The sequence below is a fragment of the Aotus nancymaae genome, unplaced genomic scaffold, assembly GCF_030222135.1.
Source record: "Aotus nancymaae isolate 86718 unplaced genomic scaffold, 86718_ANA_hifiasm-v0.15.2.pri h1tg000030l, whole genome shotgun sequence".
In the NCBI taxonomy this organism is placed as follows: domain Eukaryota; kingdom Metazoa; phylum Chordata; class Mammalia; order Primates; family Aotidae; genus Aotus; species Aotus nancymaae.
The window spans coordinates 12,911,896-12,939,121 of record NW_026988443.1 but is presented as its reverse complement, the minus strand read 5'-3'; the positions used below and the strand labels follow the sequence as shown (position 1 = coordinate 12,939,121).

The window sequence follows — 27,226 nt, the reverse complement described above, 5'->3', positions numbered from 1 at the left end:
CGGAAAACATCCCCCGCGTGGAAACCTGGGAATAGTTACAAATTTAATAAAATTTGCCTTATAAATTACAGCAGCAGCCCCAGAGCTCAGTTCGCTGCCCCAAGAAGCAACAGGTGGGCCAAGCTGGGCAGCTGCTGCTGGAGAGAGTTGTCTCAGAGTTTGGGGCTGTAGAGGTGGCCAGGGACCAGCGTCACCTTCTCCAGGACGGCCACAGGGCAGCAGCACGGGCCAGGCAGAGGCTCATGGGCCGGTGGACGCAGAAGGAACGGGAGTGGGGGCTGAGGCCAGGCCCTGTGGGCTGCCGGGCGCCCCGCCCACTGCGTTCCTCAGTCCAGACTGGCCATGAGCAGGTGCAGCTCGCGGAAGGTGCTGCCGTGGCGGCCGCTCAGGCCCGACTTGCTCTTGACCAGGCCGCTGATGCTCTTGAGCTGCTTGTAGCAGAGCCGGCACTTGTGCAGCCTGTAGAGAGGGCAGTGCCTGAGGGCCAGCTGGCACTGCCACCACCCCCAACTCCAGGGCCTTTGCTGTCCTAACTGCTCCAGCCCCTCCTCCTAGGGGAAGGGGGAGGCCCAGAGCAGAACTACCCAGCCCTGCTAGCGATTGTGGGGCGCAGCCAAGCCAGGGAGGAACCCAGCTCTGGCTATGCCCACCACGCCCTGAGCCACGGCCCCAGACCAGGGCCTCCTCTAGACACTGTCCCAGCAGTCAGTAAGAAGGGCCCGGGCCTTTGTCCCTCACCTATTGTGGCACCCCGGCCCCTGACACAGGCACTGCCTGGCCCTCACCTCTCCTCCCTGCTGATATCCACACCCACAGAGGGCGGGGCGGCCAACATGTCCGTGATGAGGGGCAGAAACCGCTGCAGGATCAGCTTCAGGGAGGTGCAGCCCGTCTGGACGTAGCTTCAAGGGCGGATGGATGAAGTCACAGACGGACCCAGGGCCACAGACAGAGAAACAGCAAGGAACACAGGAGAGGGGCAGAAACACACACACACACACACACACACACACACACACACACACACGCCTTTTTCCACTCCCACCTCTGGACTGTTGAGGGGACAGCGATGCTTCACAGCCAGTTCACAGGAACACCCAAGCCCTTGGGGGCCCTTCCCATGGTCCTGGAGGAGGCTTCTTGCCTCTCCCCTCCACCTCCTCAAGGCAGGTGTGGCTTCCCCACACGCACCTCTCATACTTGCTCTGCAGAAGCTTCTCGATCTGTGGCAGGACCGTGGTGCACAGGTCCAGCTTCCACAGGGAGCTAGGAAAGGCCAGGACACGTTGCCGTCAGCCCTGCCCTGCCCCTCCGCCCCTCCCCCTTGGCAGCCACTTACGCCTTCTGGTTGACGATGTTCAGGAGGTCCACCACCACCGACAGGTCGTTGATGGCCACAGCAGAGTCCACCGACGTCTGTGCAAACAGAGCACCGTCAGGAGGTGGGGCAGTGGAGTGCAGTGTGACCCCTCGAAGGTGAGGGTGGGGGCACGAATGTGAGTGTCGGTGTGCTGATGGGGCTGTGGGGTGTTCACAGCGCCGCACCTGACACGCTCAGTGTGAGGCCAGGCCTGTCAACAGGTGCTGAAGAGATGGCAGCCTGTGATGACCATGATGGGAGAAACAGATGGTGTCATGACAGGTACGGCGTATCTCACACTGTCCCCCATGGGTGGCCTCTCGGCACAGGCAGGTGGCAGGGGCAGGGGTGAGGCGAAGCCCTGGGCAAGGGTGGGTGCTTGCCTTGATGTCGCTCGTGGTCCACACAGCTCGCACGGTGTCCAGGTTCTTGTGGCGGCTGGTGAGCACCACACACATGGTGTCATGGCCTTTGCGGATCTGTGACATGGCATCGTCGTCCACCAGCTCGGCCTGCTGGGGGATCTTCACCGCCTGCGTGGGATGGGCACCCAGATGCTGGCATGGGAGGAGCCGGCAGCGACGCTCTGCCCTCCACCCACAGACCTCCACCCACTCCTCGCCCTGGGCTCCCACTCACGGGCAGGAAGTCGGAGGCTTTCAGGCCGATGGGCTCGTTGCGGGTGGCAGGGATGATGGCAGGCTCAGCCTTGGGTGCAGGTGCAGGTGTGGAAGCGACGACCGGGGGCCGGGGCAGGACCTCCAGCTGAAGGGGTCTGAAGCTCAGCGGGTGCCAGCCTGGGGCCTCCCTCTATGCCTCCCAACATGAGGGACCCCCCAACCCTGAGTCAGGACCCTCTCTAGGCCCCCTCCTCATGCCCCTCCATGGACGTACATTTGGCACCGGGAACTGCACATCCATGGCAGGGCTGGGCTTTGCTGCCTCCTTTGCTGTGGCCACGTCTGGAAAAGACGCAGAAGGAGATGACTGGGTCCGGCCAGAAGGGCCTGGCAGGAAGGGCAGGGCTCGGGGCGGGGCTTGGGGCAGCATCTGTATTGGGGGTACAGATCAGCAGCGGGGGTGAGGTGGCAGCAGTTCAGTAGCATGGGGGTTCCAGAGGACCTGGGTGCAAGCCTGGGCCTGCCTCCTCCCTCTCCCCCAACTCAACCTTAGGTCTGCCTGTGGGTGGGACCGAGGGGGCTCCAGGATATGGCTGTCCTGTCCCTTCACTGGCGTGTATATGGAGGGGAACTGGGATGAGTGACTGGCAAAGAGGAAGGGGAGGCTCCTAGGAAACCACCCAGCCTCCAGAAGGGGCGAGGATGGTCCCTGAGGGGATGCTAGGAGGAGGGCAGGGGACACTGTAGGACAGGGGTCCCCATGTCTGCCCCTTCACCCACAGTGCAGACGTTTTCTCCCTTCTTAATCCAAACCCCCAGCTGAGGCCTCGTGGGCCTGACCTGCTGGGACTCACCCCAGCTCCCTCCTCTCAGCTCTCTTCCTGCAGGAAGTGCTCCCCTCTCCCTCTTGTCGCCGGACCCCAGGCCTCAGCAGCTGTTCGACCTCCTGAGAGCCTCCGATCATCCCATCTACAGCTGACCCTGTCTAAGGTGGGCCCCCAGGGAGTCCTCTGTCCTCCACAGCCCGAGTGCCCCTGGCGGGCCTGTGCATGTGGCGGTGTCTACGTCTGTCCCCCACACACAGGGGCACAGGCTCCCAGGGGAGGGCAGAGACCCCTCAGGAGAGGCTTCGGGTCATGTCCTGAGAGGGGAGGGCAGAGACCCCTCAGGAGAGGCTTCGGGTCATGTCCTGAGAGGGGAGGGCAGAGACCCCTCAGGAGAGGCTGCAGGTCGTGTCCTGAGAGAGGAGGGCCCAGAAAGGGGCTTGTCGGGAGAACTCATAGGGAGAGGTAAGGGATGGGGGATGGGGTGTGGGGTGTGGGGTGTGGGGTGTGGGGCATCAGAGACCCTGGGAAGCCAGGTTCACCCAACTCACCATCCTCTGGGGGTGCAGGGAAGGGCTCACTTCTCCGAGGTGGTGTCCGACCTGCAGGGGAAAGAGGCCCCTGGCTATGAGCACTCCTGGCTGGGCCACCTGGCACCCAGGGAACTATCAGAGTGTGGGAGGTGGAGGGTGGCCACCAGGCATGTGGCTGAAGACCCTGGACCCTGCTCCGGTCCCAGGAAGCCTCAGTCCTGGGAGAACGTGTGTGCGTGCATGTGTGTGTGTGTTTCTGCCCCTCTCCTCAGCCTCCTCCCAGCCCACTTGTCCCTGGCAGGGTAGAGAATGGGACACTGAGCAGCTGCTGGGCTGCTGCTGGGGAGTGTCCAGGCCCCCATCAGAGCATGGCCTGGTGAGTCCCAGGGAACGTGAGGACAGGGCACGGAGCCCAGGTGTGGGTTAGAAGGAAGCTAAAGGGACGTGGAGCCACGGCAGGCCATCCTGGAAGGACCCACAGCCTCCCTTTCACAGATAGGGATGCTGGGCTGGGGGCGGGAGCCCAGCCTCACTGATGCTGTTCTTGGGCTGGAAGATCTCGTTGTAGTCCTCGGCGTTCTGGATCTCGGCTCGGGACTCGCGCTCGTCCCGGTCATCCTCGCTGCTGGGGCTGCGGCGCTCGCTCTCTGAGTTCTGCTTCACCCTGGGGTCGAGAGGCCAGGCCCAAAGGGAGCAGGCGCCCTGTGAGGCCCAGTGCTGGAACCCCGAGGCTTCCCCTATGTATGACAGGCCCACCCCTGTGCCCACCTCTGGGGCCTGCTGCAGGTTGTGCTGGGCCGCTCGTAGATGCGCCGCAGCGGGGCACTGGGGTTCGGCGGCGGCTGCGCCAGGGGCCGGTGGTCCTGCACAGGGTCCTGGGCCACCGTGCCAGTCCTGGTGACACGAGTCAGATCCACCACATAGGAGGAGACGTTGCTCTGGGAGAAGGCCACGCCAATCTGCAGGAAGTGGAAAGTCAGGGCTGGACCTGCAAGCTGAGGGGGCAAAATCCCAGCCCCAGGGCGGGGTAGGAGAAGGGGTCTGGGGTGGAGGAAGGCGGGTGGCCCCATGGGAGTGGGGGGTGGTGGGCGCCATGGCTCTCTCACCAGCTGGTCATTGCAGATGGCCAGGTCAGCCACCTTGCCCCAGTTGACGAGGACGACATCAAAGCAGCGCTCAGGCTCCCAGCCATAGACGCGCAGTGAGTCCTGGCAGCCGCTGTACAGGCAACAGCCATCCGGGTTGAAGAGGACGCTCCTGGGCCAGGCGAGAGATGGCTCTGGGTCCTGAGGCACCCAGCCTGGTCCCCACTCCAAGGAACCCAGAAAGCCCGGGGCAGGGAGGGTGCAGAGCAGATAAGGGAAAGGCCCACCTGCAGCCACGCCCTGCTGCCCAGAGGAGCGCTGTGCTACCCACCCCCGGCCTGCATACCTGACAGGCCCAGGCTCCCCTTCGATGCAGCTCACCACCTGGAACTTCTCCAGGTCCCAGAAGCGGATGGTCCTGCAAAGGCAGCCAGGCTGTGCTGCGAAGCCTCTCCCCACGTCCTGGCCTCCACAGGCCCCTGGGAACCAGCTTCTCTCTAGAAAGCTCGCCCCAGGGCACAGCCACCAGGAACAACGGCTGGGGCAGGGTTGGCCCTGACTTTGCAAGGGGGAGGCTGAGTCCGATGGCCCTGGCCCCTGGGCTGGCCCCAATAGCTGTAAGCCTCCTGCCCTATAGGGCCCCACTAGGTGCCTTGGGTCTAAACCTGCCCATGAAACCCCAGACCTGGGACATTGGGGCCAGGGAACCAGCAGGGGAGATAGAACAGGGTCCCATCCTGGCTTGGCTGAAATCCAAAGGATCATCAAGTGTATGACACCCCAGACAGTCACAGAGCGGGAGCGGAGACACGCAGAGGACACGGTGGTAAAGAACTGCAGACACGAGCGACTCGCCTGCACCTCTTCCTCACCTGTCAGAGCTGCCGGAGGCCAGGAGGTACTCGTTGGGGTGAAACTCAACCACGTTGACAGGCCCCGTGTGACCCGGGAACTCGGACATCATCTTGCCAGCAGTTAGATCCCAGAGCTGGAGGCAGGACAGGGAGGTCAGGGCCAGGCACCTTGGCTGCCCACCCTCCCTCTAAACCAGGCCAAGCTCTTTATCCATAAAGCACCTTCCACTCGGGACAGGCGTGGGGCATGTGGGCCCGATCAGGAGGGAGGTGAGGACTCAGTCTGTTGTGATCAGCAGACCCCAGGCCCCTGCCCAGGTCAGGCTCGGGGGAGCTACCTTCACAGTGTGGTCATCTGCGGCCGACGCCAACCACTTCCCATCGGGGCTGAACCGGAGACACCGCACGGCCTGGCTGTGCCCCTGACGGAGGAACAGCACAAGCTCACCCTGGGATCCTGGGCCCACAGACCTCTCCCTGCCTCCTCACTCCCGTGGAACCCTTTCCATCTGACCACACAGGTGACCCGCCTGGTTCTGCTTGGGGCAGTTTGATGAATGTGGCTCTATGGGATCCATGGAGAGCAGGGGGTCCAGGTGGGCCACCCATGGTGCTCCTGCTGGGCTCCAGATCCATGTTTCGTGTTCTCACCCATCCCCTCCACCCCCTGCCTGGGTCTGGGCACCATGCCACACTCAGTGCCTGCAAGGTGCTGATGGAGTCACCAACAGAGTGCCATCCTTACCCTGTATCGGAAGACACAGCCTTTCCTCCTGATGTCCCAGAGCTGTGGGGGAGAGAGAAGCAGAGGGGCAGAGTCAGGAGAGGTCATGAACGAGGCCCGGAGCCACAGTCAGAGGACAGTGTGTAGCCGTGAGCAGAGGGCGGGGCCCAGGCTCCTCTAGGTCGTTACTCTTCATGGTGACAAGGACAGAAACTGCTCACTAAAGCTGGCATTCTGAGCAGAAGCATCTGGCAGGTGCCTGCTGGGCGGCAGGCCTTACCTAGGATGGTGTGGATGTGGCTGCAGAGAGGGAAGAGGTCCCCTCAGTGGGCACCCAGCACTGAGGGCCGGACCGGTCCTGCCGCAGTCCCAGCAGGAGACACAGGGCGTGGAGCGGCCTCTCACCTTGATGTTCGTGTCCTGGGAACCGGAGGCTACGAATTCGCCGTACGGGTGGAAATCTAGGCTGCAGATGTTGGCTTTGTGTCCCATGAGTGTGCGAAGAACTAAAAAGAAGGAAAGCAGAGACAGTGGCTGAGAGGCACGTGGGAAGGCTGACAGAGGGAGGGCTACGGTGGGCGTGTGTGTGTGCTTTCATATTGACTGCACAGAAAAGAGAGTAACACATATTTTTAAAATGGGGAAACCATTGAGGGTCCCTCCCCCCTAACAACTAATTTTTTTTTCTTTTGAGATGGAGTCTTGCTCTGTCTCCAGGCTGGAGTGCAGTGGCACGATCTAAGCTCACTACAAACTCTGCCTCCTGGGTTCAAGCAATTCTCCTGCCTCAGCCTCCCAAGTAGCTGGGATTACAAGCACGTGCCATCACACCTGGCTAATTTTTAAATATTTTTGGTAGAGATGGGGTTTCACCATGTTGGCCGGGCTGGTCTCCTGACCTCAAGTGATACACTTGCTTCGGCCTCTCAAAGTGCTGGGATTACAGGCGTGAGCTACCACGCCCATCTGACAACTAATTTTCCATTTCTCTTAAGGGATGACACCCCTGGGTCACCTCAAGTCTGCATAAATCCTACCGCACTCCCCACAGACTGTGCCCCAGCGGCAGCAGAGCCAGGGAACTGCTGCACTCAGTTCAGACCCTGTAGACGTGGAACTGATGGTGTGCAGGGGGCCCAACCCCACCCAAGACAGTGCAAGGAGAGAGACCAGGAGAGGTTCAAGCTGGGAGAGAAACTGCTTGGCTGGAAAGAGAAATCCAGGAAGGCTTTATGGAGGTGGTGGTATTTGAGTAGGTGTCAGTGGGTGGAGGATGAGGGATGCTCAGTTAGGTAGATGGAGGGGATGGGCAAAGGCCCTAAGGAGTGCAATAGAGGGTGTGGCTGGGGTGGCCTGGTGCACACATGTCTTCTTGGGTGATCCCGTCCAGGGGATTTTGAGGGTGGCTGTGAAGACACACTGAGGAGCTATGAGAACTGAGAGGACACCGGGAGGACATGCGAGGACCAGAGTGGGGCCTGATCGCCTCCTGCTGCCCTAGGAACTGCATCTCCCATCCTTTCCTTGAAGGTTTAGCAGGCAGCTCCATGGCCAGGCGTGGCCCAGCCTGGAGGGAAACCTTGTGTGTTTCAGGGTGTCCTCCAGCACCACTCAAATTTGTCTCATGTGTCCTGCTTTTGGAAAAATTTATAATTCACTGTCTGAATGAAACCCATCATCCCATGAGTGCTGGGGCCAGGAAATGTGGGCGTCCAGCCATTCTTAGGTTTGAGCCAAGGTACAATAAATAGGGTGCCTTGTGAGCTGTCGGAGGAGGTGTTCAAGCTTCCGTATAAAACACTTTACTGCAGAGTCGAGATCCAAGCACTGGGTGAATGAAATGAACTCTACTGTATGATCTTCTCTACCCCAATGTCAGGATGTGGGCTCCAGCATCAGACAGTACTGGGATCAGCCTTGGCTCCTCCCTCACTGGCGGTGTGACCCTGGCAATCACTTACCCTCTCTGAGCCTCATGTTGGGTCACAGAATGGAGAAAACAAATGGACATAAAGCGCTTAGCAGGGTCTCAGCATATGGTAAGTGCTCAGTAAATGGCAGCCGTAATTAGTCCCGTTCACACTTCTTCCTGCAGGAGGCCTGCCTTCTGCTCCTGGCTGTCCCACAAGCTGGGCCTTCTCTCCTCCTTCCCAGGCCTCAGTGCCCCTCTGCAGCTGGCCCTGTCTGGCGCTGGAGCTGGGTCTGGGCACTTCCACATCCCTCTGGAGTCTGTGGAATGCATATCCAGTTCGCCTGCACCAGAATCTCTGCAGCTGTCCCTCCTTGCTGCGTGTAGCTATCAGGTGCTGCTGGGGGCTGGGCATTGCCTCCTGGCCAAGGAGGCCACGCTGGCTCCTGCTCCAGTCCACACCCGCTCCCAGCCCACTCAGCTTGGATCCCATGTCAAGGCTTCCAAAATCCTGCCCCACCCGGAGAGGATGTGGCAGGGCCCTGCCCTGTGTGGGCTGGCTGCATGGAGCACCGGCCGCCCTCCTGTGGGATCCTGTGGGATCCCCTGGGCTGAGCCACCCTCGCCCTCTGGCTGCGCTGTGGAAAGCAGGCAGGACCACATTTTTCTGGCCTGACTCCTGCCCTTGCTCTTCTGTCCCACAAAGGCCTCTGATGCCCATTCAGTCACAGGATCCAGGAACTGCAGAGTGGAGGGGCCTCCAGGGTCTGTCTACCCGCTGCAGGAACCCCCAAGCGCTCCCAGCTGAGCAGCTGCTCAGCCCACATCTGAGTCCTCCAGTGATGGGTGGCCTTCCAAGGCAACCGATAGGATAGGCAGTGTTCTCTTTCTCGCGCTCTCTCTCTCTTTTTTTTTAAATAGAGACGGGGTCTCCTTTTGTTGCCCAGGTTAGTCTTAAACTCCTGGCCTCAAGTGATCCTCCTGCCTCGGCCTCCGTAAGTACAGAGATTACAGGTGTGAGCCACCATGTCAGTGGGGCAGCTCTCTTTAGAACCTTTCTATACCTGGGGCCTCAGTCTGTCTGTCACTGTCGCCTATGCTCTGGCGGGTGGGGGTAGGGGTGAGGGTGGGGGCCGGAGGTCTTAGCTCTATCTGCTGAAAGGCAAGTTTCTCTTCCATCCAATGACAGAACAGAGAGCGCTGGGATGGGAGCCCGGACACCGGATTAAAGTCACAGGCTCTGCCACCTGTAGCTACCACACTTTCCTAAGCTCGCTGCTCTCCCTGGGCCTCCATTTGCCCACCTGTAAACTTGGCTGTCCGTCAGAATCACCTGGAAGCTTATTAAAATCCAGATTCTGGGCCCATCCCAGTACTGAATCGGGTTTTCTGGAGGTGGGGTCTGGGCCGTGCGTGTGCAGTGAACTCCTTGTGGAGCAGCCAGGCCTGGCTGTCCAGGGCTCAGGAATCCAGCAGTCTTCAGTTTTCATTTCTCAGCCACTCTCAAGGAATTCCTCACATTTCCCTTATGAGCAAAACAGCCGAGGCTGAGAAAGCCTGGACGGCAGGCAGAGTGCCTTGGCTTCTCTCTTCTGTCTCTTGCTCTTCAGTGACTACTGAATGGCTGGTGGCCACACACTGGGATTCAGGTCCAGGGAGCTGTCCGCCTTCTGCCTGAGCGTCCCACCTTCTCCATTAGTGCCTAGCCATGCTGGCCTTGCTCCTCCCCGGCCCGCTTGCATTCAGTGATGCCCAAGCACAGATGCCCCGGTGTGGCCAGGCAGCGAGATCACGCGCCAAGATGCAAAGCCTGCAGGCCTGTTTGTTATCAAGGAGGTCCTTGGGCTCTTTCTTAAACTGACCAGCACCAAGCAGGCAAGCATCACTGAAGAGGCCTGGGGCGCATCTTTACTGAGTGCCACCCACACAGAAAGACCCCTGTTCTTGAGCAAAGGGAACACACCGCTGTGCAGGTGTGGCCCATGGCTGCTGCCTGACTGCCAACGTAGAGCAGGAACCAAGGAGAGGCCCAGAAGAATCCTGAAGTCTCAGCCAGGCCAGAGGAGCTCTCTTCTGGAAAAAACAGCCTAGGCAAAATCCACGTTGCCACCTCCTCTCCAGGGCTTCAGGTAGGTGCCTCCTGCCTGGCACACAGGAAGATCCAACCAGGGCTATCAAAAAGTATTAGGCAGGCTGGGTTCAATGGCTCACATCTGTAATCCCAGCACTTTGGGAGGCTGAGGCTGGCAGATCACCTGAGGTCAGGAGTTCACGACCAGCCTGGTCAATATGGCGAAACCCTGTCTCTGTTAAAAATACAAAACTTAGTCGGACGTGGTGGTACGTGCCTGTAATCCAATCTACTCAGGAGGCTGAGGCAAGAGAATTGCTTGAACCTGGGAGATGGAGGTTGCAGTGAGCTGAGATCGTACCACTGCACTCCAGCCTGGGTGATAGAGTGAGACTCCGTCTCAAAAAAGAAAAAAAAAAAAGCATCAGGTAAACAGGTCTTATCTGGATCTCACAGTGCTGGCCTGTATGGTGTTCTGAAAAAAATGCTGAATGAGCTGTCAACATTTTAAAATTGGCTTACATGAATTTCCAGATTTCCAGCCTCTCTTGAAAAATCGGTAGAGCTGGCACCACCTGCTAAGGCACCGAGGCACAGGGGCAGTGGGCGAGACTCTCCGCTCAGCCCAGACCTGAGGGCATGTTTCCAGACCACAGCTGCAAGAAACCAGCAAGGACCCAGCACAGGGTGGAAACAGACCCACCCCAAGGCTCATCACACCAGAACACTGAGACAAAGACCCCAAAGCCTGCAGAGAGAGAGGAAAGAAAACAGAGAGAGAGGAAAGAAGAGAGAGAGAGAGAGGAAAGAAGAGAGAGAGAGAGGAAAGAAGAGAGAGAGAGAGAAGAAAGAGAAGAAAGAAAGAGAGGAAAGAAGAGAGAGAACGTGGAAAGAAGCCAGTCCCCTGTGAAGGGTCTGGGATCAGAACAGAACTGGCCCCTCTTAATAGCTACCCTGGAACCTAAAAGGCAGTAGAGCTGCACCTTCCAAATGCTGAGGGTTCTATTTTATTGCCAGCGTCGAACTCTATACTCCAACTCGTAAAACAAACACAAAAGCAAATGATGGCGGTAGCGTAAAGTCACTTTCAGCCATAGAAGGTCTCTAAAACTATGCCTGCCCCACACCCTTTCTCAGTCAGCTACGAAGGAATGTGCTCCATCAAAAAGAGGGAGAAAACCAAGAAAGGTGGCAGCATGGGACCGGGAGCAGCAGACAGAGAACTCCCCAGAGAGGAGACACGGAGGCCCAGGATGACAGCTGGGCTGCAGGCCACTAGGACTGGAGGAGAGGCTCTGAAAAAAGGCGCTTGGATTATGGGATGGGTTTCAAAGAAACAGGAGGAGGTTTACTCTTCTGGCAGAGAATTTGGGGATGAATGAGTAATATGCACATAGAAAACACATGAATTAAAAAAAAATTATTAACTCCAGAAAAATCAAGTTATTAAAAAAAATAGTAGTAAATGACACTTATGCGGTACAGTACTTATGCTATAAACACTGCCTATTGAAATGGTGCTACCAGGAGGGTGGAAGGAAAAACACGAGCGATGGGGCCAGGGGTGGTGGCCATGAGAGAGCGTAGGAAGGGAATAACTAATGTGTTAACACTTATTTTGTTTTGTTTTTTAGATAGGAGTTTAGCTCCTGTTGGCCAGGCTGGAGTGCAATGGTGCAATCTTGGCTCACCACAACCTTCACCTCCCGGGTTTCAGCAGTTCTCCTGCCTCAGCCTCCCCAGTAGCTGGGATTACAGGCATGCACCACCACGCCTGGTTAGTTTTGTATTTATAGTATAGACACGTTTCACCATCTTGGTCTGGCTGGTCTTGAACTCCTGACCTCAGGTAATCCACCTGCTTCGGCCTCCCAAACTGCTGGGATTACAGGCGTGAGACACCGCACCCAGCCCCAACATTTTTAAAAGAGAAAGAAACTGTAGTATGACCATGTGGTCTAGAAAGGTAGAGGCGATCAGCAAAGCACAGATGAAAGCACAGAAAGCTGTGGCTCTTGGAGAATGGGAAGGAGTGGGGCAGAAGTCTCCTTTTTCCATTGTAATTCACTGTAGAACTACTGGTACTGGAGATTTTAAAGTTTAGGCTATGTACAACTTCCATACAGATGAAAACTAAATTAAAACAGAGCACAGGCAAACAGATCTGGCCATCCCAGGCTGCCTCTGGTGGCACGACGGAGCCGAGGCAGAGTGGGGACCACCTCGAGTCAGGGTACAAGCTCCCTGGTTCTTCACGGCTGTCCCACACAGACACCTCGCTCAGTCAGGTGACCTGCAGGGCTCCTGGCGGCATGTGACATCCCTCCAGGTTCTAAATACACACACACACACCCCCACCCACACGGTGGTTCATGCAGACATTTTCTGGCAGGCCCTCAGCTGCTCGAGGCAGCAGTGCATGTCAATGCCAAGCTAATGGGGGTGGAGTGGTTTCCATACTGCCCGGTTAGGTTAGTGCTCCAGGAGCAAAGCAGCCAACCTAGTCCAGGCAGATTTCCTGGAGGAAGCGGCATGACCGCAGAGCCTGAAGACTAAGGCAGGCGCGCGTGCGCAGGAGGCAAGCTCGGGGGCCTACTTTTGGCAGCTTCCAGGTCCCAGACGCGGATGGAGCCCGACTGGGAGCCCGCCACGATGAGCTCCTCAGGGGTGTTGAGGCGGACGCTCTCCACTGGGGATGTGTGGCCCGTCAGGCTCTGTGGAGAGAGGGCAGCAGCTTCAGTGCACTGCTGGACAGACCCCCCCCAAGGTGCTGCCCTGAATTCCAGGTCCACGGGAAAGGCTAAGGCAGGAGGGGGCGCCCCCTGGGGGCCACAGCCCAGCCCTCCTGCAGGCCCTTTCTAAGCAGCTACTCCTCTCAGCCTGGGTTCCCAGGGCTAAAGGTGGCCAAACTGTCATCCCCCACCACCTCCCTCTTCTCAATATGCTTCTGACATGGGTGTCACCTGCAGAAATGGCCTTGGGCCCCTTGGAGGGAAGCAACTGGCCAAGATAAAGGGATGCTGTCCCTTCAGTCTTAAGCAACCCCGCCCAGGCTCTGTTCCCATCTTCACTGCTGCCCTATGCAAGCCTCTCAGCAAAGGAAGCCATGGCAGAACCAAGGCCTGGCTGGTCCCGGGCACCTGTCTTTCCCCTCTGGAACCCCTGGCTCTCCCCGACTGCCCATCCCCATGAAAAGGGGAGAGGTCAGGGGAAGGTGGAAGACTTTTCACTGTGGACCCTCTATCTTCTGGATGTTGAACAGAATTAAGTGTATCCCATACTCAAGAATAAACAAAAATAAATTCAAGAGGTCGGCCTGCAGGGGGAGAGCGTGCACAGAACACCCAAGGGGAGAGAAACCCCGGCAGGCTAGAGGCACTGCCAGGCCTGGGAAGCTGGTGTGTGAGAGTGAGGGCAGTGGCCAGGGCAAGACTGGCTGGGGCCTGACAGCTGCATCTGGTGTTCGAGGACACGCCTGCAAGCCAGGCCCCAGACGCTTGGCCTGCTCCTCGGGGGGTCGTGGCATGTCCTATTTTGGTCAGTCATTGGTGATGCTTTTTCAGCCTGTGTATGCTACTACTTTGGCAGGGTGGGGGGAACACATTTGAACCCTAAAAACAAAGTAAAACAAAACATTTCGAGTCATCTTTACTGACCTGGGGTAGATCTCAGTTCTCCCCCTGGATCTCACAAAAACACTAAGGTATTTAAGTTTCTACTAAGAAATTCATCCCTTGCCATATTCTTTTTTTTTTTTTTTTTTTTTTTTGAGACGGAGTCTCACACTGTTGCCCAGGCGAGAGCAGTGACACAATCTCGGCTCACTGCCACCTCCACCTCCCGGGTTCAAGCGATTCTCCTGCCTCAGCCTCCTGAGTAGCTGGGATTACAGGTGCCCGCCACCACGCCCGGCTAATTTTTGTGTTTTTAGTTGAGACAAGGTTTCACCATGTTGGCCAGGCTGGTCTCAAACTCCTGACCTCAGGTGATCCGCCGCCTCAGCCTCCCAAAATGCTGGGATTAACAGGCGTGAACCATGGCGCCCAGCCTAGTTTTCTTTATCTTTATTTCATCAAGAGTCAAAACAATGATACTTCCCTGGCTGGAAAGGGATGGGCTGGTGGAGCAGGGAGGAAAGGGCAGGTTCCGATGCTGGTGAGAATATAAAATGATTTCTGGAGGGCAATTTGGCAATCTGTTTTGAAAGCTTTAAAATAAGCACACACCCTTGAATTTAATGCAGTGATCACAGATCTGTTCAAAGATCTAGGTTGCTGAGGATGTTCACCACAGAGTGGTTCAGCAGAGCCCAGAACGAGCCGGAAACAACCTCCATGTGATAACAGGGTGTGGCTAAGCTAATTAGAGCTCATCCCTACAAGGGAACACCATGAAGCCATTCAAAATTATGTTGTAAAAGAATATGTGTTGACACAGGCAAATCCTTGCAGCATTGTTATTTTTAAAAACCAGGCTGCATGCGAGTGGCAGTGCATTTTTATTCATGTGTGTGCTTGTATGTGTATTTGCATGTATACATGTGTACGTCATGTACAAGTGTGCACACACGTGCATGGACACATACACGTATCTGTCTCAGCATCAAGAAGGACTCAGGCCAAAGCACCCACTGTGGTGGCCTTTGAATAATAGAACTCTATGTAATGAATGTTTGTGTTTTCTCCTGTATGTGCTCCTGTTTGGAAAACAGTTTCCAGCATTGAACACAGCTGCGTAAATAGTCGGGGAGATGATATTTAAGAACTAGCTCCCTAACCAGCTCGAGCCAGGTCCCCTCAAATCCTCACTGGGAAATGAAGGCTGGGAATGAATTAAAATAAACGCCCACATGTTGCTGCCAGGCGGGCAGATGGGCAGGTGGGAGGGGAGGGTTACAAGTCTTCTGGCTCAACCACAGGCCCAGGGCTTATTTTAACCTTCTCACGAAGCCTGCCTGGAGTTCTTAAAAGTACCACAGGCAGGTGACTCCCTCGCTCCTGAGGGCTGGCCACTGTCCCAGCTGTGCCGAGTTGCCCTAGGCCTCACTAAGCAGACAGCTGGGGGAAGCACTGACGGTGTCCCCACCACACCCCTTCCACCCCTGGTCTGGGCCCCAGAGGATAGGGGGCCCTGGGATCAAGAGAGCCTGAGAAGCTGCTCACTCCTCAGCCTCCAACTCCTGGCCTGTCCCCTCCCCAGGCGCTTGTCCTGACCCCTGCTGGCTGCTGGGGCTCACCATGATGCAGTTGGGCTTGTTGATGGACCACAGGTTGACGCGGCAGTCATCCCCGCCTGTAGCCAGCAGCCGCCCGGAGGCCTTGCCCAGCACCAGTGAGGACACATTGCTGGCATGGGCAACGATCTCTTCTACACAGGGAAGGAGACGGAGAGGACATCAGGAGGGCATGATGGGGCCTTGTGGGGGAGGGGTGACCCTGCTTGGCTGCCCGCTCTGGAACCTAATGGTGAGTGGAAGGCTCTGCCTCCTTCAGCTCCCCCACTGGTGCCCACCATGAGCTGCAGGACCAGCAGACAGGGCAGGGCATGGGACTGAGACGGAAATCACCGCTTCTCAACTTTCATCATTCCCGCCCTACCTTTAGACTTCATGACTTTTTCCTGTTTCGGCATATCACCTGGTAATATTGACTAGTTACATTCAATTTTAAAAATTGACTTGCTATTTTTATTAGCTTGGTCTTAAGCAATATCCATGAAATTACGAGTGTGATATACTCATGATATTCTATGATACAAAAAGAAAAACAATTTTGTTTTTTTGAGACGGAGTTTCGCTCTCGTTGCCCAGGCTGGAGTGCAATGGTGCGATATCGGCTCACTGCAACCTCCGCCTCCTGGGTTCAAGCGATTCTCCTGCCTTGGCCTCCTGAGTAGCTGGAATTATAGGCATGCACCACCACGCCCAGCTAATTTTGTATTTTTAGTAGAGACAGGGTTTCACCATGTTGGTCAGGCTGATCTCAAACTTCTGACCTCAGGTGATTTGCCCGCCTCAGCCTCCCAAAGTGTTGGGATTTGGGATTACAGGCATGAGCAACCATGCCCGGCTTGAAAAACAATTAAAAAAAAAAAAAATTGACCATGCAACACCTATGCACCTCTCGGCTGCTGACTGAATGTCCACACAAACCCCCGATTTGGAGAACACACTTTAAGAACAACTGAAGTCACCTCTAGACAAGCTGTCCCCAGGTGAGCCCGCACAGGGCTTCGGCTCACAAATTCAGAATCACAGATCAGGTTCTGGTCTGAGGGCTGCGATCTGCAATTGCATGGCCTTCCTTGGCTACTTAGTCCCTTGTCCTCTGAGGACCTGGCTCCTCGTCTGGAAAGTGGGGATGATCACGTGTCTGCTCACACCTGATGCTGAGGACTCCCTGAGAGCGTGCCTGTGTGCTGCTTAGTAGCAAGCGAGGGCTCCGTGATGTTGGGCAGGCTCTGGGCTAGTCACCATGAGAGAGTGGGCATGGGGGCTCTGGGCAGGCACTGGAGGGTGGGCTTCATGAGGAGGGGGCAGGAGGCAGCAGACTGAGCAGACGGGGTAGGGGTGACGGCTGACCACACAGGAGAAGGCTGTGCAGACAGCCCAAGGCCCCTGGCCTGGTCAGTGGGGATGGCAGACTTGAGCCTCTGAGGGCTCCGCAGAGAGCAAAGCACAGGCAGGGAAGCAAGACGCGGCCCGGGCCTCAGAGCCCATCCCTGCGAGAGCTCCTCCTGGAAAGAAGGAACAAAGAGGCAGTTCTCCCACACAGTCCGGGGGAAATCCCCAAGGTGCTGATGCCTCTAGGCACCCAGGAGGCCAGTGTGGGTGACTCCGAGGAAAAGGGTGTTGCAGCCACGGCGCTCCACAGAGGCCCCTCCTGCATCCCTGCCCTGACTCCACCCTGCTTGGGTGTCTCTGCTTCAGGCTTCAGACCACAAGGAGGTTGGGAAATCGGGCCCAGGGAAGCTGCTTGCCAGGAACCCGGGCTCCGAGGGGCCACCAGGAATGCCCAGGGGACAAGTTGCAGGCTCAGTCTCACGGATGACACCCTCACTCCTGGCCTGGCCAGGGCACTGGGGAGCTCGCTGTGGGGATCCCAGGGAGCCGGGCTCCACTCTAGTCCCATCTCAACCAGAGCCTTCTGTCTTCTGGATACTGTGGGGACAGAAACCTGGGGAATTCCAGCCACAGACATGTGTCTGTTCATGAGTTTCCACTCGACCCAGAAAGAGGGCAAGTCACCTTCTCCCTGGCATTCTGTGCCCAAGCCTAACGTCCTCTCCATGGAAGCACTGCCTACTCCCCCTAGCCTACCTGGGGGGCTCCATCTGTCCCCGGCCCTCACTCCTCTCAGGGAAAGTGTCTGGCTGAGCCCCGCCTCACTGGGCCTCAGGACCGCTGCCCCTGGAGACACCCATTCATTCATAATATCAGTATTTCCTGGGTGCCTGCTCTAGGCCTCGCATGAAATATGCCCCAGTGTGACCAGATGGTGGCGGGGTGGGGGAAAACCACAGACTTTGGAACGAAAAGGATTTAGAAGTTGGGCCCTTCTAGAGGGGGCCCATATCACTGCCCTCTAAGCAGCCTGACCAGGGGATGACTGGAGCCACGGAGGGAGGGGCAGAGGGGCAGGGACACAGCACAGGCACCTGCAAAGGAGGAGGCAGGGGCACCACCCTAAGAGCTCCTCCTTCTATCCTGGCTAGAAGGACAGTGACCAACAGCCCAGGCCGAATACTTGACTTTCATACAAAAAATAAAAAGTAAAAATCCTCGGCTGGGCGCAGTGGCTCAAGCCTGTAATTCTAGCACTTTGGGAGGCCAAGGTGGGTGGATCACCTGAGGTCAGGAGTTTGAGACCAGCCTGGCCAACATGGAGAAACCCTGTCTGTATTAAAAATACAAAAATTAGCCGGACGCACACCTGTAATCCCAGCTGCTTGGGAGACTGAGGCATGAGAATTGCTTGAACCCAGGAGACGAAGGTTGCAGTGAGCCGAGATAGCATTGCACTCCTGCCTGGGTGATACAGCAAAATTCCGTCTCAAAAAAAAAAAAAAATTCTCAGTATCTACTGGCAGGTCAAGCTCTGGGGGTACAACCTGGGACCCACATCCAGCCAAAGCTGGGGAACACAGTGCAGCATGGCCAGAGGGGCTGAGGACCCGCATCCCAAATGCAAGATGCTAGGTTTCAACGACCCCATGTGGGCCACGCACCTCTGATCCTCACCAGACCCTGGAGCCAGAAGGAGCCAGAGGTCATGTGGCCTTGGGCTCTTCAGAGTTTCCCATGGATACCACTGTGCACATGAAATCAGCAGCAGCAGCAAATGCCCAACGCAGCTGATCTCATTACCTCCTGCTCACACACTCTGATGACTTGGCCTTGCCTTTAAGATGAAGTCACGGCAGCCTCAGGAGGGCTGGCGGTCCTGTGGACACATGCCCCTGCAGAACTCACTAGGTCCATGCAGCCCCACGTTCCTCCTCCTGCTGTGCTGCCGCCCATGGGCTCCCGAGTCCTTCCAATACACTGAACCTCCTGCCTCAGGGCCGTAGCACCTGATGTTCATGCAGCCTGCAGCATTTCCACCCCACCCCCACTTAACTGATTTCAAAGCACAGGTACCAGTTTGCAAATAGAGGAGACACGGACGGATCCAGTTATCCAATCCCTGCCTGTTGCTCTCCCCAGGCTCTGAGCTCCCACTGGACAGAGACCTTGGCTACTTTGTCCCCCACTGGCTCCCCAGTGCCTAGCTCTGGGGAAAGGCCAGCTGTTGAAGGGATGAATATGTAATCCCAATAACTACAAAGCCACTCTGACCAAAGTGTGCCTTCCTTGGGGAACCATAACTGGTTTTCCCAAAAAGCCCTAGAACTTTGGGGAACACAAAAATGGCCGTAACCTCTCACTTTACAAGCAAGGAAACAGAGGCCCTGCAAAGAAATTTGCTCAGAGTCTTACGGTTAAATTCATGGTGAAAAAGTGTGGAGTCTGGGCCAGGCGTGATGGCTCATGGCTGTCATCCCAGCACTTTGGGAGGCCAAGGTGGATGGATCACCTGAGGTCAGGAGTTCAAGACCAGCCTGGCCAACATGGTGAAACCCTGTCTCAGGTAGGGCAGGGCCCACTGAGGTGCCAATGTGTCGGGGAATTCTCCAAATATGATCTAGGGATGCTTGGGATCCTCAATATCCTTTCGGAGGGTCTGAGAAGACAAAAGGATTTTCACAATAACACTAAGATGGCATCTGCCTTTTGCACTCTCATTTGCTCATAAGCATATGGTGGAGTTTCCCAGAACACCACTAGAGGCCTATTTGATTATATATTCTTGTTAGAAAATGTCTCAATATTAACTTCTACCATGGTAAATACTGACAGATATAACTCCAACGAAAAAAATCACTCTGGGGTCCTCAGTAATTTTGATGAGTATGAAGTCTTTAGATGAGAGTCTAGACCAACTTGTACAAGGCAATGGTGGGCGTGGGCAGTGCCAGCCCTGTCTGCATCCCTCTGCCCGCCCCTCTTCGCTCCCACTCCTTCCCCCATCCCAGGCCCAGGATGCATTCATCTGACTGGGGAAGTCTGACTTGTGAGATGTCTGAAAATGCTGAGAACATCTTTCAGGATTCCTCACCCTACTGTCAGTCTAACCGGAAATCCTGTGCTAAGTGCTTTACGATGTCCATCCTGTCACTTGAATTTCACAGCAACCTTAGAATGCAGGCATCATTATCTCATTGCACAGAGAAGAAACTGAGCGTCAGAGAGGTTAAGTCGCCTGCCCAATGTCACCCAGCTAAGAAGTGCCACCATCATGATTTACATCGTGGTCTATCTTACTCCAAAGTCTAGGAGTCTCCTCCCTGTACCAAGATCAGGAAACAAAGCTGTGGGTTCAGTCCTCCCAGCAACAAGCAGCTAACAGAATAAATGAGACGATAAAGAAAAAGGAAAACCACTCACGCAACTTCCAGGCTGTCTTGGTGACCACAGGGGTGGCCATCCTTCAGCTGGCTGGCACCTGAAGCCCCACCCCACAAAATCAATTGTGCTTTGCTCGTGGGGTGGGGGTGGATCCCCCCCAGATCCACCAATCAAGTTGGCAGGGAGTTCCCACACATCCAGGCAGAGAAAATGCCTTGTCTCCTGGCCTTGGGCTGCCTCGTGGTTCCGAATCACCCACAGCAGCAATGGCAGCAACCTGTGCACATCTGTCCCGATCCTGGATCATGGAATGTTAGGCTTGAGCCATCTCAGCTCAATACGGGGCTGCAATACAAACAGAGGTGGTGTCTTGTTAGAAAATGCTTGCTAAGAGCTATAGCTCCCTGGATCACCAAGGACACTCGATAAAGACTGACACTCACTGAAGCCTCCAGAGCCAGAAGCTGCACTGCAAATTGGGTCTGGGCCTATGCAGAGGGAGCACGTCAGGTAGGGTGACTTGAAACCCAAGGAAAAAGAAACTCCTCCCAGAGGCCAGGATAATGAGATGCAGCTCTGTTCCGGGATGCTGGCTGCCTAAAGTGCCGCAGCTGCAGTGAGGCAGGGAAGACCACGTGTCTGCAATTCACATAGATTTCCTAGGAGTCAGTTGTTTTTGTCTGACGTGTGGGATGTTGGGGGGTGAAGTCAGAAGCTAAGCTTTTGGACCCAGGAAAGGCATCCCAGAGATGGCCACTGAAGTACTCCCTGGAAAGAATCTCGAAGACGACCCTGATGGTCCAACGCCCCAACTCCTGGCAAGGGAACCGCTCTTGCTCCCTACGATTCCCAAGGACAGAGCTAGGAACTAGGCCTCCAGTCTGGGCGTGAGTGGCTATGACTCCTCAATTCTAAAAGGCCACCTCATGGAGCCTCCCACCTCCTTCCTACAGTCACTTCACCTCTTTCCCATGAGCCCGCTCCCCTCCGTCCCCTTTTTCTTGGGTCTCCGGGTCTAACTCTCTAGTCCTCCGTTCACACCCCCTTTTCTCCCTGCCCCGAGTCTCCCCATTCACATCCTGTCTCCTGAGCTCCCTCACGTGGTCCCTGACTCGCCAGACCCCCGTTACTGCCCTTTCCCATATGTTCCCGGGGTCTCCCATTCATTCATTTTCCTGCTTTTCCTTTCCCTATTCATTACCCATCCTCCTGCAGACCCCCAGCTTTGCTTCCGGCCTCCCCGGTTGTGCCCCCTCCGGTCTCCACGCCGACCCATCTTGTCCGGAGGCTGGGGCAGGTCCCTCGGCCTCGGCTGATTCTCCCAACCCTCTGCTTGCGGAGTACGGGCTCTAGCCTTCCCACGCCCAGAGCCCTCTGCCCGCAAGCCCAGCCAGCCCCGCCTGGCTCGGCCCAGCCCAGGCCCCACCGTCTCCTCGCCTCCTCGTCCCTTTGCCCACTCCACCTGCAGCTGCGACTCCGGAGGCCAAGGCTCTGCTCCAGGCGCGACCCCCACTTACCTCCATCGCTTGCCCTGATTGGCCGCTGCTTGACAACCGACCCTCACAACAAAACCTCCGGCTCAGAGCCCCGCCCGCCTCGCCTCCCGCACCAATCAGCTGCCGCGGGCGCTCCGCCTCCTGCCAGGACTGACCAATGGAAGCAGGCGCTTCTGCCGCTTTTCCTAAGTACCCGCCCTCTTTTCCTAACTCGGACTAATCAAAAGGAAAGAGCATTCAGGAGCCGCCCCTTTGCCTCTAACGAACCAATGCAAGCTGCCGTTTCCTTGGTCCCGCCTCCGTCTCAAGCTTTACCTTTCCTCCCGCTTTCCTTCCTCGAACCTAATTTGTGTTTGAAAATTGAGAGCCGCCCTCCAATGGCGGCTGCGCCAATGACTTGAGCAACCGTCCTAGATTGACCAATTAGCGTCTGCATTATTGAAAAAAAAAAATTCCCAAGTAGCCAATGGGAAGGGGATTTTAGGGACAGTGTGAAGCCGCGGACCTTCCATCTTGGAGTGGGGCAAAACCTAAGGAGGCCTTAGTCGGCATTTTGCCGAAGCTCCTCGTTCTTACCTTTGCCTGCATGAGGACTTTGCTCCTGTTCTTTGACCCGGACGCCGGCTTGAATCCCCCACGGGAGGTCTAGAAGGAAACAGCCTGAGCCTGATTCCGGTCCGAGGCAGGCGCTGAGCCTGGAGTGCTGCCCACGTAGCCGCCGCCGGCGAGTGGATGGCGTGGGCAAGGGGCTGCTGCTCCCTGAGGAGCCGCAATCTGGGAATCCGAGAAAGGCCGGCTTTATTTGTGACACGTTGGGCTGGGTAGGCTCAAGGAAGTGCTGTAACCCGCCTCGACTCAGGGCCCTTCGCATAGCCACTTAGGAAGGACTCGGCCCCGCAGCCACCTTTTCCTTGTCACCCAGAGGTTGGTCCAGGGACCTAGAGCCCCTCAAACCTCCCCATTCGGCCTCCAGCCTCTCACCGCAGGTCGGGGCTCCTTGGACTTACATAACACTCACCACAGCCCGAAAGGATAGGAATTCTTGTTGCCCTTTACTGATGAGGAAACTGAGGCCTGGGTTAAGATGCTTGTAAAAAATCACACGGTCAGAAAGTAATATCCCCAGATTTCGAACCCTTGTTCTGAAAGCCAAAGCACTGGGGAGTCCCCACTCTGCCTCCCAGGTTCAAATGATTCTCCGGCCTCAGCCTCCCGAGTAGCTGGAACTACAGGTGCCAGCCACCACGCCTGGTTAAGACTATTTTTCGTATTTTTAGTAGAGATGGGGTTTCTCCGTGTTCGCCAGGCTGGTCTTGAATTCCTCACCTTAGGTGATCCACCCGCCTCAGCCTCCCAAAGTGCTGGGTAGGCGCGAGCCACCATAAGTCACCTTTAAAAGATTAGACTAGTAGAATAACATCGGATCAAAACTATCCAGCCTGCAGTTCCCTCAACTTTTGTGTTATAAAAAAACTAAATCAAGAAAACTTGACAATATGATACCTTGTAGATTCCAGCACTTGTTAAGTTTGCATATTTGCTTTGTGTATCTTTTTCTGAATCATTTGAAAATTGTAGATACGACATTTCACCCCAACACCAAATACTGAGCATGTAGTTCTTAAAAACAAGGCCCTTGGCCAGGCGCGGTGGCTCATACCTGTAATCCCAGCGCTTTGGGAGGCCAAGGAGGGCAGATCACCTGAGGTCAGAAGTTGCAACCAGCCTAGCCAACATGGTGAAACCCCGCCTCTACTAAAAATAAAAAAATTAGCTGGGCGTGGTGGCGCACGTGCCTGTAATCTCAGCTACTCAGGAGGCTGAGGCAGGAGAATCGCTTGAACCTGGGAAGCAGAGGTTGCAGTGAGCTGAGATAGGGCCACTGCATTCCATCCTGGGTGACAGAGTGAGACTCCTTTCAAAAAATAAAAATAATGCCCTTCGGCCAGGCACAGTGGCTCAAGCTTGTAATCCCAGCAATTTAGCAGGCAGAGGCGGGTGGATCACGAGGTCAGCCTGGCCAACACAGTGAAACCCCATCTCTACTAAAAATACAAAAATTAGCCAGGTGGCGCACGTGCCTGTAATCCCGTCTACTCAAGAGGCTGAGGTGGTACACGTGCCTGTAATCCCAGCTACTCGAGGCTGAGGCAGGAGAATTGCTTGAACCTGGAGTCAGAGGTTGCAGTGAGCTGAGTTTGTATCGCTGCACTCCAGCCTGGGTGACAGAGCTAGACTCCGTCTCAAAAAAAAAAAAAAAAAAAAAAGCCGTTATTCTACATAACCATTGTATCACCACTGCTAAGAAAACTTACTAATTCTCTAACAACCCAGTCCACGCTCATATGGCTCCACGTAGGGCTGATGGCCCACAGGGTCGCGGGGTGTCCCTTATGCTGTGCTAAGGGCAGGATCCGAGAAATAAAGAGACAGGACACAGAAGTACAAGGAAAATGCAGCTGGGCTCAGGCGGCCATGCCACCTATGAATGGAGTCAGGCGAGGCCCCGAATGTCCAGAGGCGTATTTATTGTATATAGGTTAGAGGGCAGGGCAGTGAGTGAATTCATCTTTAAGGATAGTGATAGGGTCATGAGCAATAAAACAAGGGGTCTACCCCATTAGGTCACCTAGGCTAGGAGGTAGACATTGCGCAGCAAGGGGCCCATTCCCATTAGGTCATTGAGGCAAGGGCCGTGTGCAGTAAGGGGTCCACCCCCATTAGGTCACTGAGGCATGGAGGTGGGCTGTGCGCAGTGAAGAGGGTGCAGTGTGCAATACCTCTATCTATGAGCAAGCTACTAAGAAGATTTATAGGAGGATGCTTTAAGTCACAGCAGTGACAGAGCTGTCAGGGTCTACGCCACCTGCTGGCAGCTTCCAATGAGTTCTATAGGGGAATGCTTTTCGAGCAGTACAGTAACAAGAGCTAATAAAGTTCAGTCACCAAGGTGCGATTGCCGGTCTGAGGGCAGCCTTCCACAAGAACTGGAGCAAGGTCCTACAACTTCTCTATCAGGAGGAGTGGCTCTTGCCCCAAGCCTGCCATACAGCGGGTATCTTTATGATACTGAACGCTGCCGCCTGGGCCATGGGTTCTCGTCCTGGTATAGCTATTTTCCCCTTAAATCATGCTCTGCACTGTGTCTGCTCTAGGCATTCCTCCGATTATAAGCTGCTTATTCCTTAATTCACACTCTGTACTGTGTCTACTCTAGGCATTCCTCCAATTATAAACTAAGATATAGTTTTATGTATATATATGGAAATAACTGAGTGGTAAGATATTCTTTAGGCACTCATTCCATGAACTAATATATGATTATATAGAGAGGATTGTATAAAGGGAAATAACTCAGTAGTAACACTATAAACTGAGATATTCTCCAAGCCCTAATTCTATAAACTAATATATGATTGTATAAAGGATTATATAAAAGGAAATAACTGAGTAGTAACACTATAAACTAAGATATTCTCCAGGTCTTTTTTTTTTTTTTTTTTGAGATGGAGTTTTGCTCTTGCTACCCAGGCTGGAGTGCAATGGCGCGATCTTGGCTCACCGCAACCTCCGTCTCCTGGGTTCAAGCAATTCTCCTGCCTCAGCCTCCTGAGTAGCTGGGACTACAGGTGTGCGCCACCATGCCCTGCTAATTTTTGTATTTTTAGTAGAGATGGGGTTTTACCATGTTGGCCAGGACAGTCTCAATCTCTTGACCTCGTGATCCACCCGTCTCGGCCTCCCAAAGTGCTGGGATTATAGGCGTGAGCCACCACGCCCAGTTCTCCAGGTCTTAATTGTGCCAGGATTCTGCTTAGCTCTCCTTCCTTGGTACCTATATGGGGGGTCACCCACAGCCCCAGTCATCCCAAAACCTTTCATGACTTTTTTTTCTAACTAGGAAACAGTCAGGATTTAGCACACTTGATTCTTTTAAGTTCTTTCTATTTCTGTCCCCAATCTTTTATTTTTATGACGTCGATCTTTGAAAGAGAGCAGGCCATTTACCTAGTAGATTGTCCCACATTAGGAATGTTCCTTTTAGTGTCATTTACCTGAATTTCCTGAAGTTCTTGTTAGATGGAAGTTTCTTGTTAAATGCATTTCTTCCTTTGAATTTCTTAAGTTAGGGCTAAAGGCTTGATTAGATTCATGGCAACAAGCACTTAAAAACACTCCAGAGAACACATTGTAAGTGTACGAGGTTAATGAATTTTTACAAACTGAATACACCCAGGTCAAAAAGCAGAACATGACCAGAAACCAGAATCCCCTCCCAGGGCCCCATAGTCACATCCATTTACTAACCCTCATACTCAAAGAGTGAGGGTTGTCTTAACTTCTGATATCACCAATTAATTTTGCTTATTTTTATTCTTTACATAAATGGAATCATACAGTATGTACTTTTGTGTTTTGAATCTTTTGACATTATACTTAGGCAGTTCAACCATATCATTCCATATAGTTGTATAGTTACAGTTCATTCATTTTCATTGCTCTATGATATGGTTTGGCTGTGCCCCCACCCAAATCTCATCTTGAATTGTAGCTTACATAATTCCCACGTGTTGTGGGAGGGACCTGGGGGGAGATAATTGAATCATGGGAGCAGTCTCCCCCATACTGTTCTTGTGGTAGTAAGTCTCACAAGATCTGATGATTTTATAAGGGGTTTCCTCTTTCGCTTGGTTCTCATTCTCTTTTGTCTGCCACCATGTAAGATGTGCCTTTCACCTTCCACCATGATTGTGAGGTCTCCCGAGCCATGTGGAACTGTGATTCCATTAAACTTCTTTTTCTTTATAAATTATCCAGTCTTTGGTATGTCAGCAGTGTGAAAATGGACTAATACACTCTATAACGTCAATATTTTTGGCATTTGGGGCTAATTATTTGCTGCCGGGGGCTGTTCTGTGCATTGTAGTATGTTTAGCAGCATCCCTGGCCTGTATGCACTAGATGCCAGTAGCATTCTCCCTAAGCAGTCCTCCCTAAGCAGTTATAAGACAACCCAAAATATCTGAAAACCACAATTTATGTATCCATTTTGCTCTTGATGGGCATTTGTGTAGCTTCCAAGTATGGTGCTATTATCAATAATGCTATAAATATTCTAGCACATGCCTTTTGGCAGACAGCTAGCTGTCTATCTACATTTCTGATGAGTTGTTCATCATTCTCACTTGATGAATGATGGATTAGAGTAGAACCTAGGAATCGAATTGTTGGTCTATAGTTTCACTTTAGTAGATGATGCCAAGCAGTTTTCCATAATGGTTGTACTGATTTATACTTTCACTAAGAAAGTTACTTGGGAGTTCCAGTTGCTTCTTATCATCATCAGTACTTTTTATTTTTTTCATAAGGGGGCATTATTGTGACATTTCATTTCCCAGATGACTAATGAATTTGACAACCATTTCATGTGGTTTTGGGCTATGTTTTAGCTAACATTTAATGACTGCTTTCTATGTGCCATTCCCAGTCTCTCTGCTTTATAATTTATGTCATTTTTTTTTTTTTTTTGTGAGACAGGGTCTTGCTCTGTTGCTTAGGCTAAAGTGCGATGGTGCAGTCATGGCTCACTGCAGCCTTGACCTCTTAGGTGAATGCAATCCTCCTACCTCAGTCTCCTGAGTAGCTGGGACTACAGCAGGCTCATGCCACCATGCTGGCTCATTTTTTTTAAGAGATGGGGTCTCACTATGTTGCCCAGGCTGGTCTCAAACTCCTGGGCTCAAGTGATCCTCTTGCCTCAGCCTCCCCTAAATGCTAGAATTACAGGTGTGAGCCACTACAGC

General features: G+C 54.4%; 1 protein-coding gene and 1 long non-coding RNA gene across 10 annotated transcripts; one reads left to right on the top strand and one right to left on the bottom strand.

Moving 5' to 3' along the window:
- Window positions 1-30: 30 nt before the first annotated feature.
- On the bottom strand, window positions 31-22,021 carry KATNB1 (katanin regulatory subunit B1). Of its 8 annotated transcripts, none has more exons than XM_012447865.2 (21): window positions 21,389-21,438; window positions 20,370-20,537; window positions 19,966-20,271; window positions 15,217-15,347; window positions 12,577-12,694; window positions 6,406-6,506; window positions 6,022-6,063; window positions 5,615-5,698; window positions 5,295-5,410; window positions 4,769-4,840; window positions 4,444-4,594; window positions 4,106-4,296; window positions 3,871-4,001; window positions 3,356-3,406; window positions 2,255-2,322; window positions 2,000-2,125; window positions 1,744-1,893; window positions 1,340-1,416; window positions 1,192-1,266; window positions 786-902; window positions 31-459 (listed from the first exon to the last, which is right to left on the bottom strand). In XM_012447865.2, exons 3-21 carry the CDS (start codon window positions 20,003-20,005, stop codon window positions 327-329), a joined length of 1,974 nt encoding a protein of 657 aa, XP_012303288.2. In that variant the 5' UTR covers window positions 20,006-20,271; window positions 20,370-20,537; window positions 21,389-21,438; the 3' UTR covers window positions 31-326. The 8 variants fall into 8 exon arrangements, with proteins under 8 accessions (XP_012303288.2, XP_012303287.2, XP_012303286.2 ...); XM_012447864.2 differs by having other exon boundaries at window positions 20,370-20,565; window positions 21,389-21,424; XM_012447863.3 differs by lacking the exon at window positions 21,389-21,438 and adding an exon at window positions 21,128-21,190 and having other exon boundaries at window positions 20,370-20,565.
- LOC105714026 (uncharacterized) lies at window positions 4,170-11,449 on the top strand. 2 transcript variants are annotated; one of them, XR_010344846.1, is made up of 5 exons: window positions 4,170-4,364; window positions 4,460-8,039; window positions 8,857-8,904; window positions 9,099-10,038; window positions 10,515-11,449. It is a non-coding gene; the product is annotated as an uncharacterized LOC105714026 (long non-coding RNA). The 2 variants fall into 2 exon arrangements; XR_010344845.1 differs by lacking the exons at window positions 8,857-8,904; window positions 9,099-10,038; window positions 10,515-11,449 and having other exon boundaries at window positions 4,460-6,541; window positions 6,996-8,804.
- Window positions 22,022-27,226: the final 5,205 nt, after the last annotated feature.

Coding starts and splice junctions, on each gene's coding strand:
- KATNB1 (XM_012447867.2), bottom strand. CDS start 20,005: ATGGCCACCCCTGTGGTCACCAAGACAGCCTGGAAGTTGC. Junction 4,841..5,294: donor GCCTCCGGCAGCTCTGACAG/GTGAGGAAGAGG, acceptor CTGCCTTTGCAG/GACCATCCGCTTCTGGGACC. Junction 1,417..1,743: donor GGACCACGAGCGACATCAAG/GCAAGCACCCAC, acceptor CTGTTTGCACAG/ACGTCGGTGGACTCTGCTGT.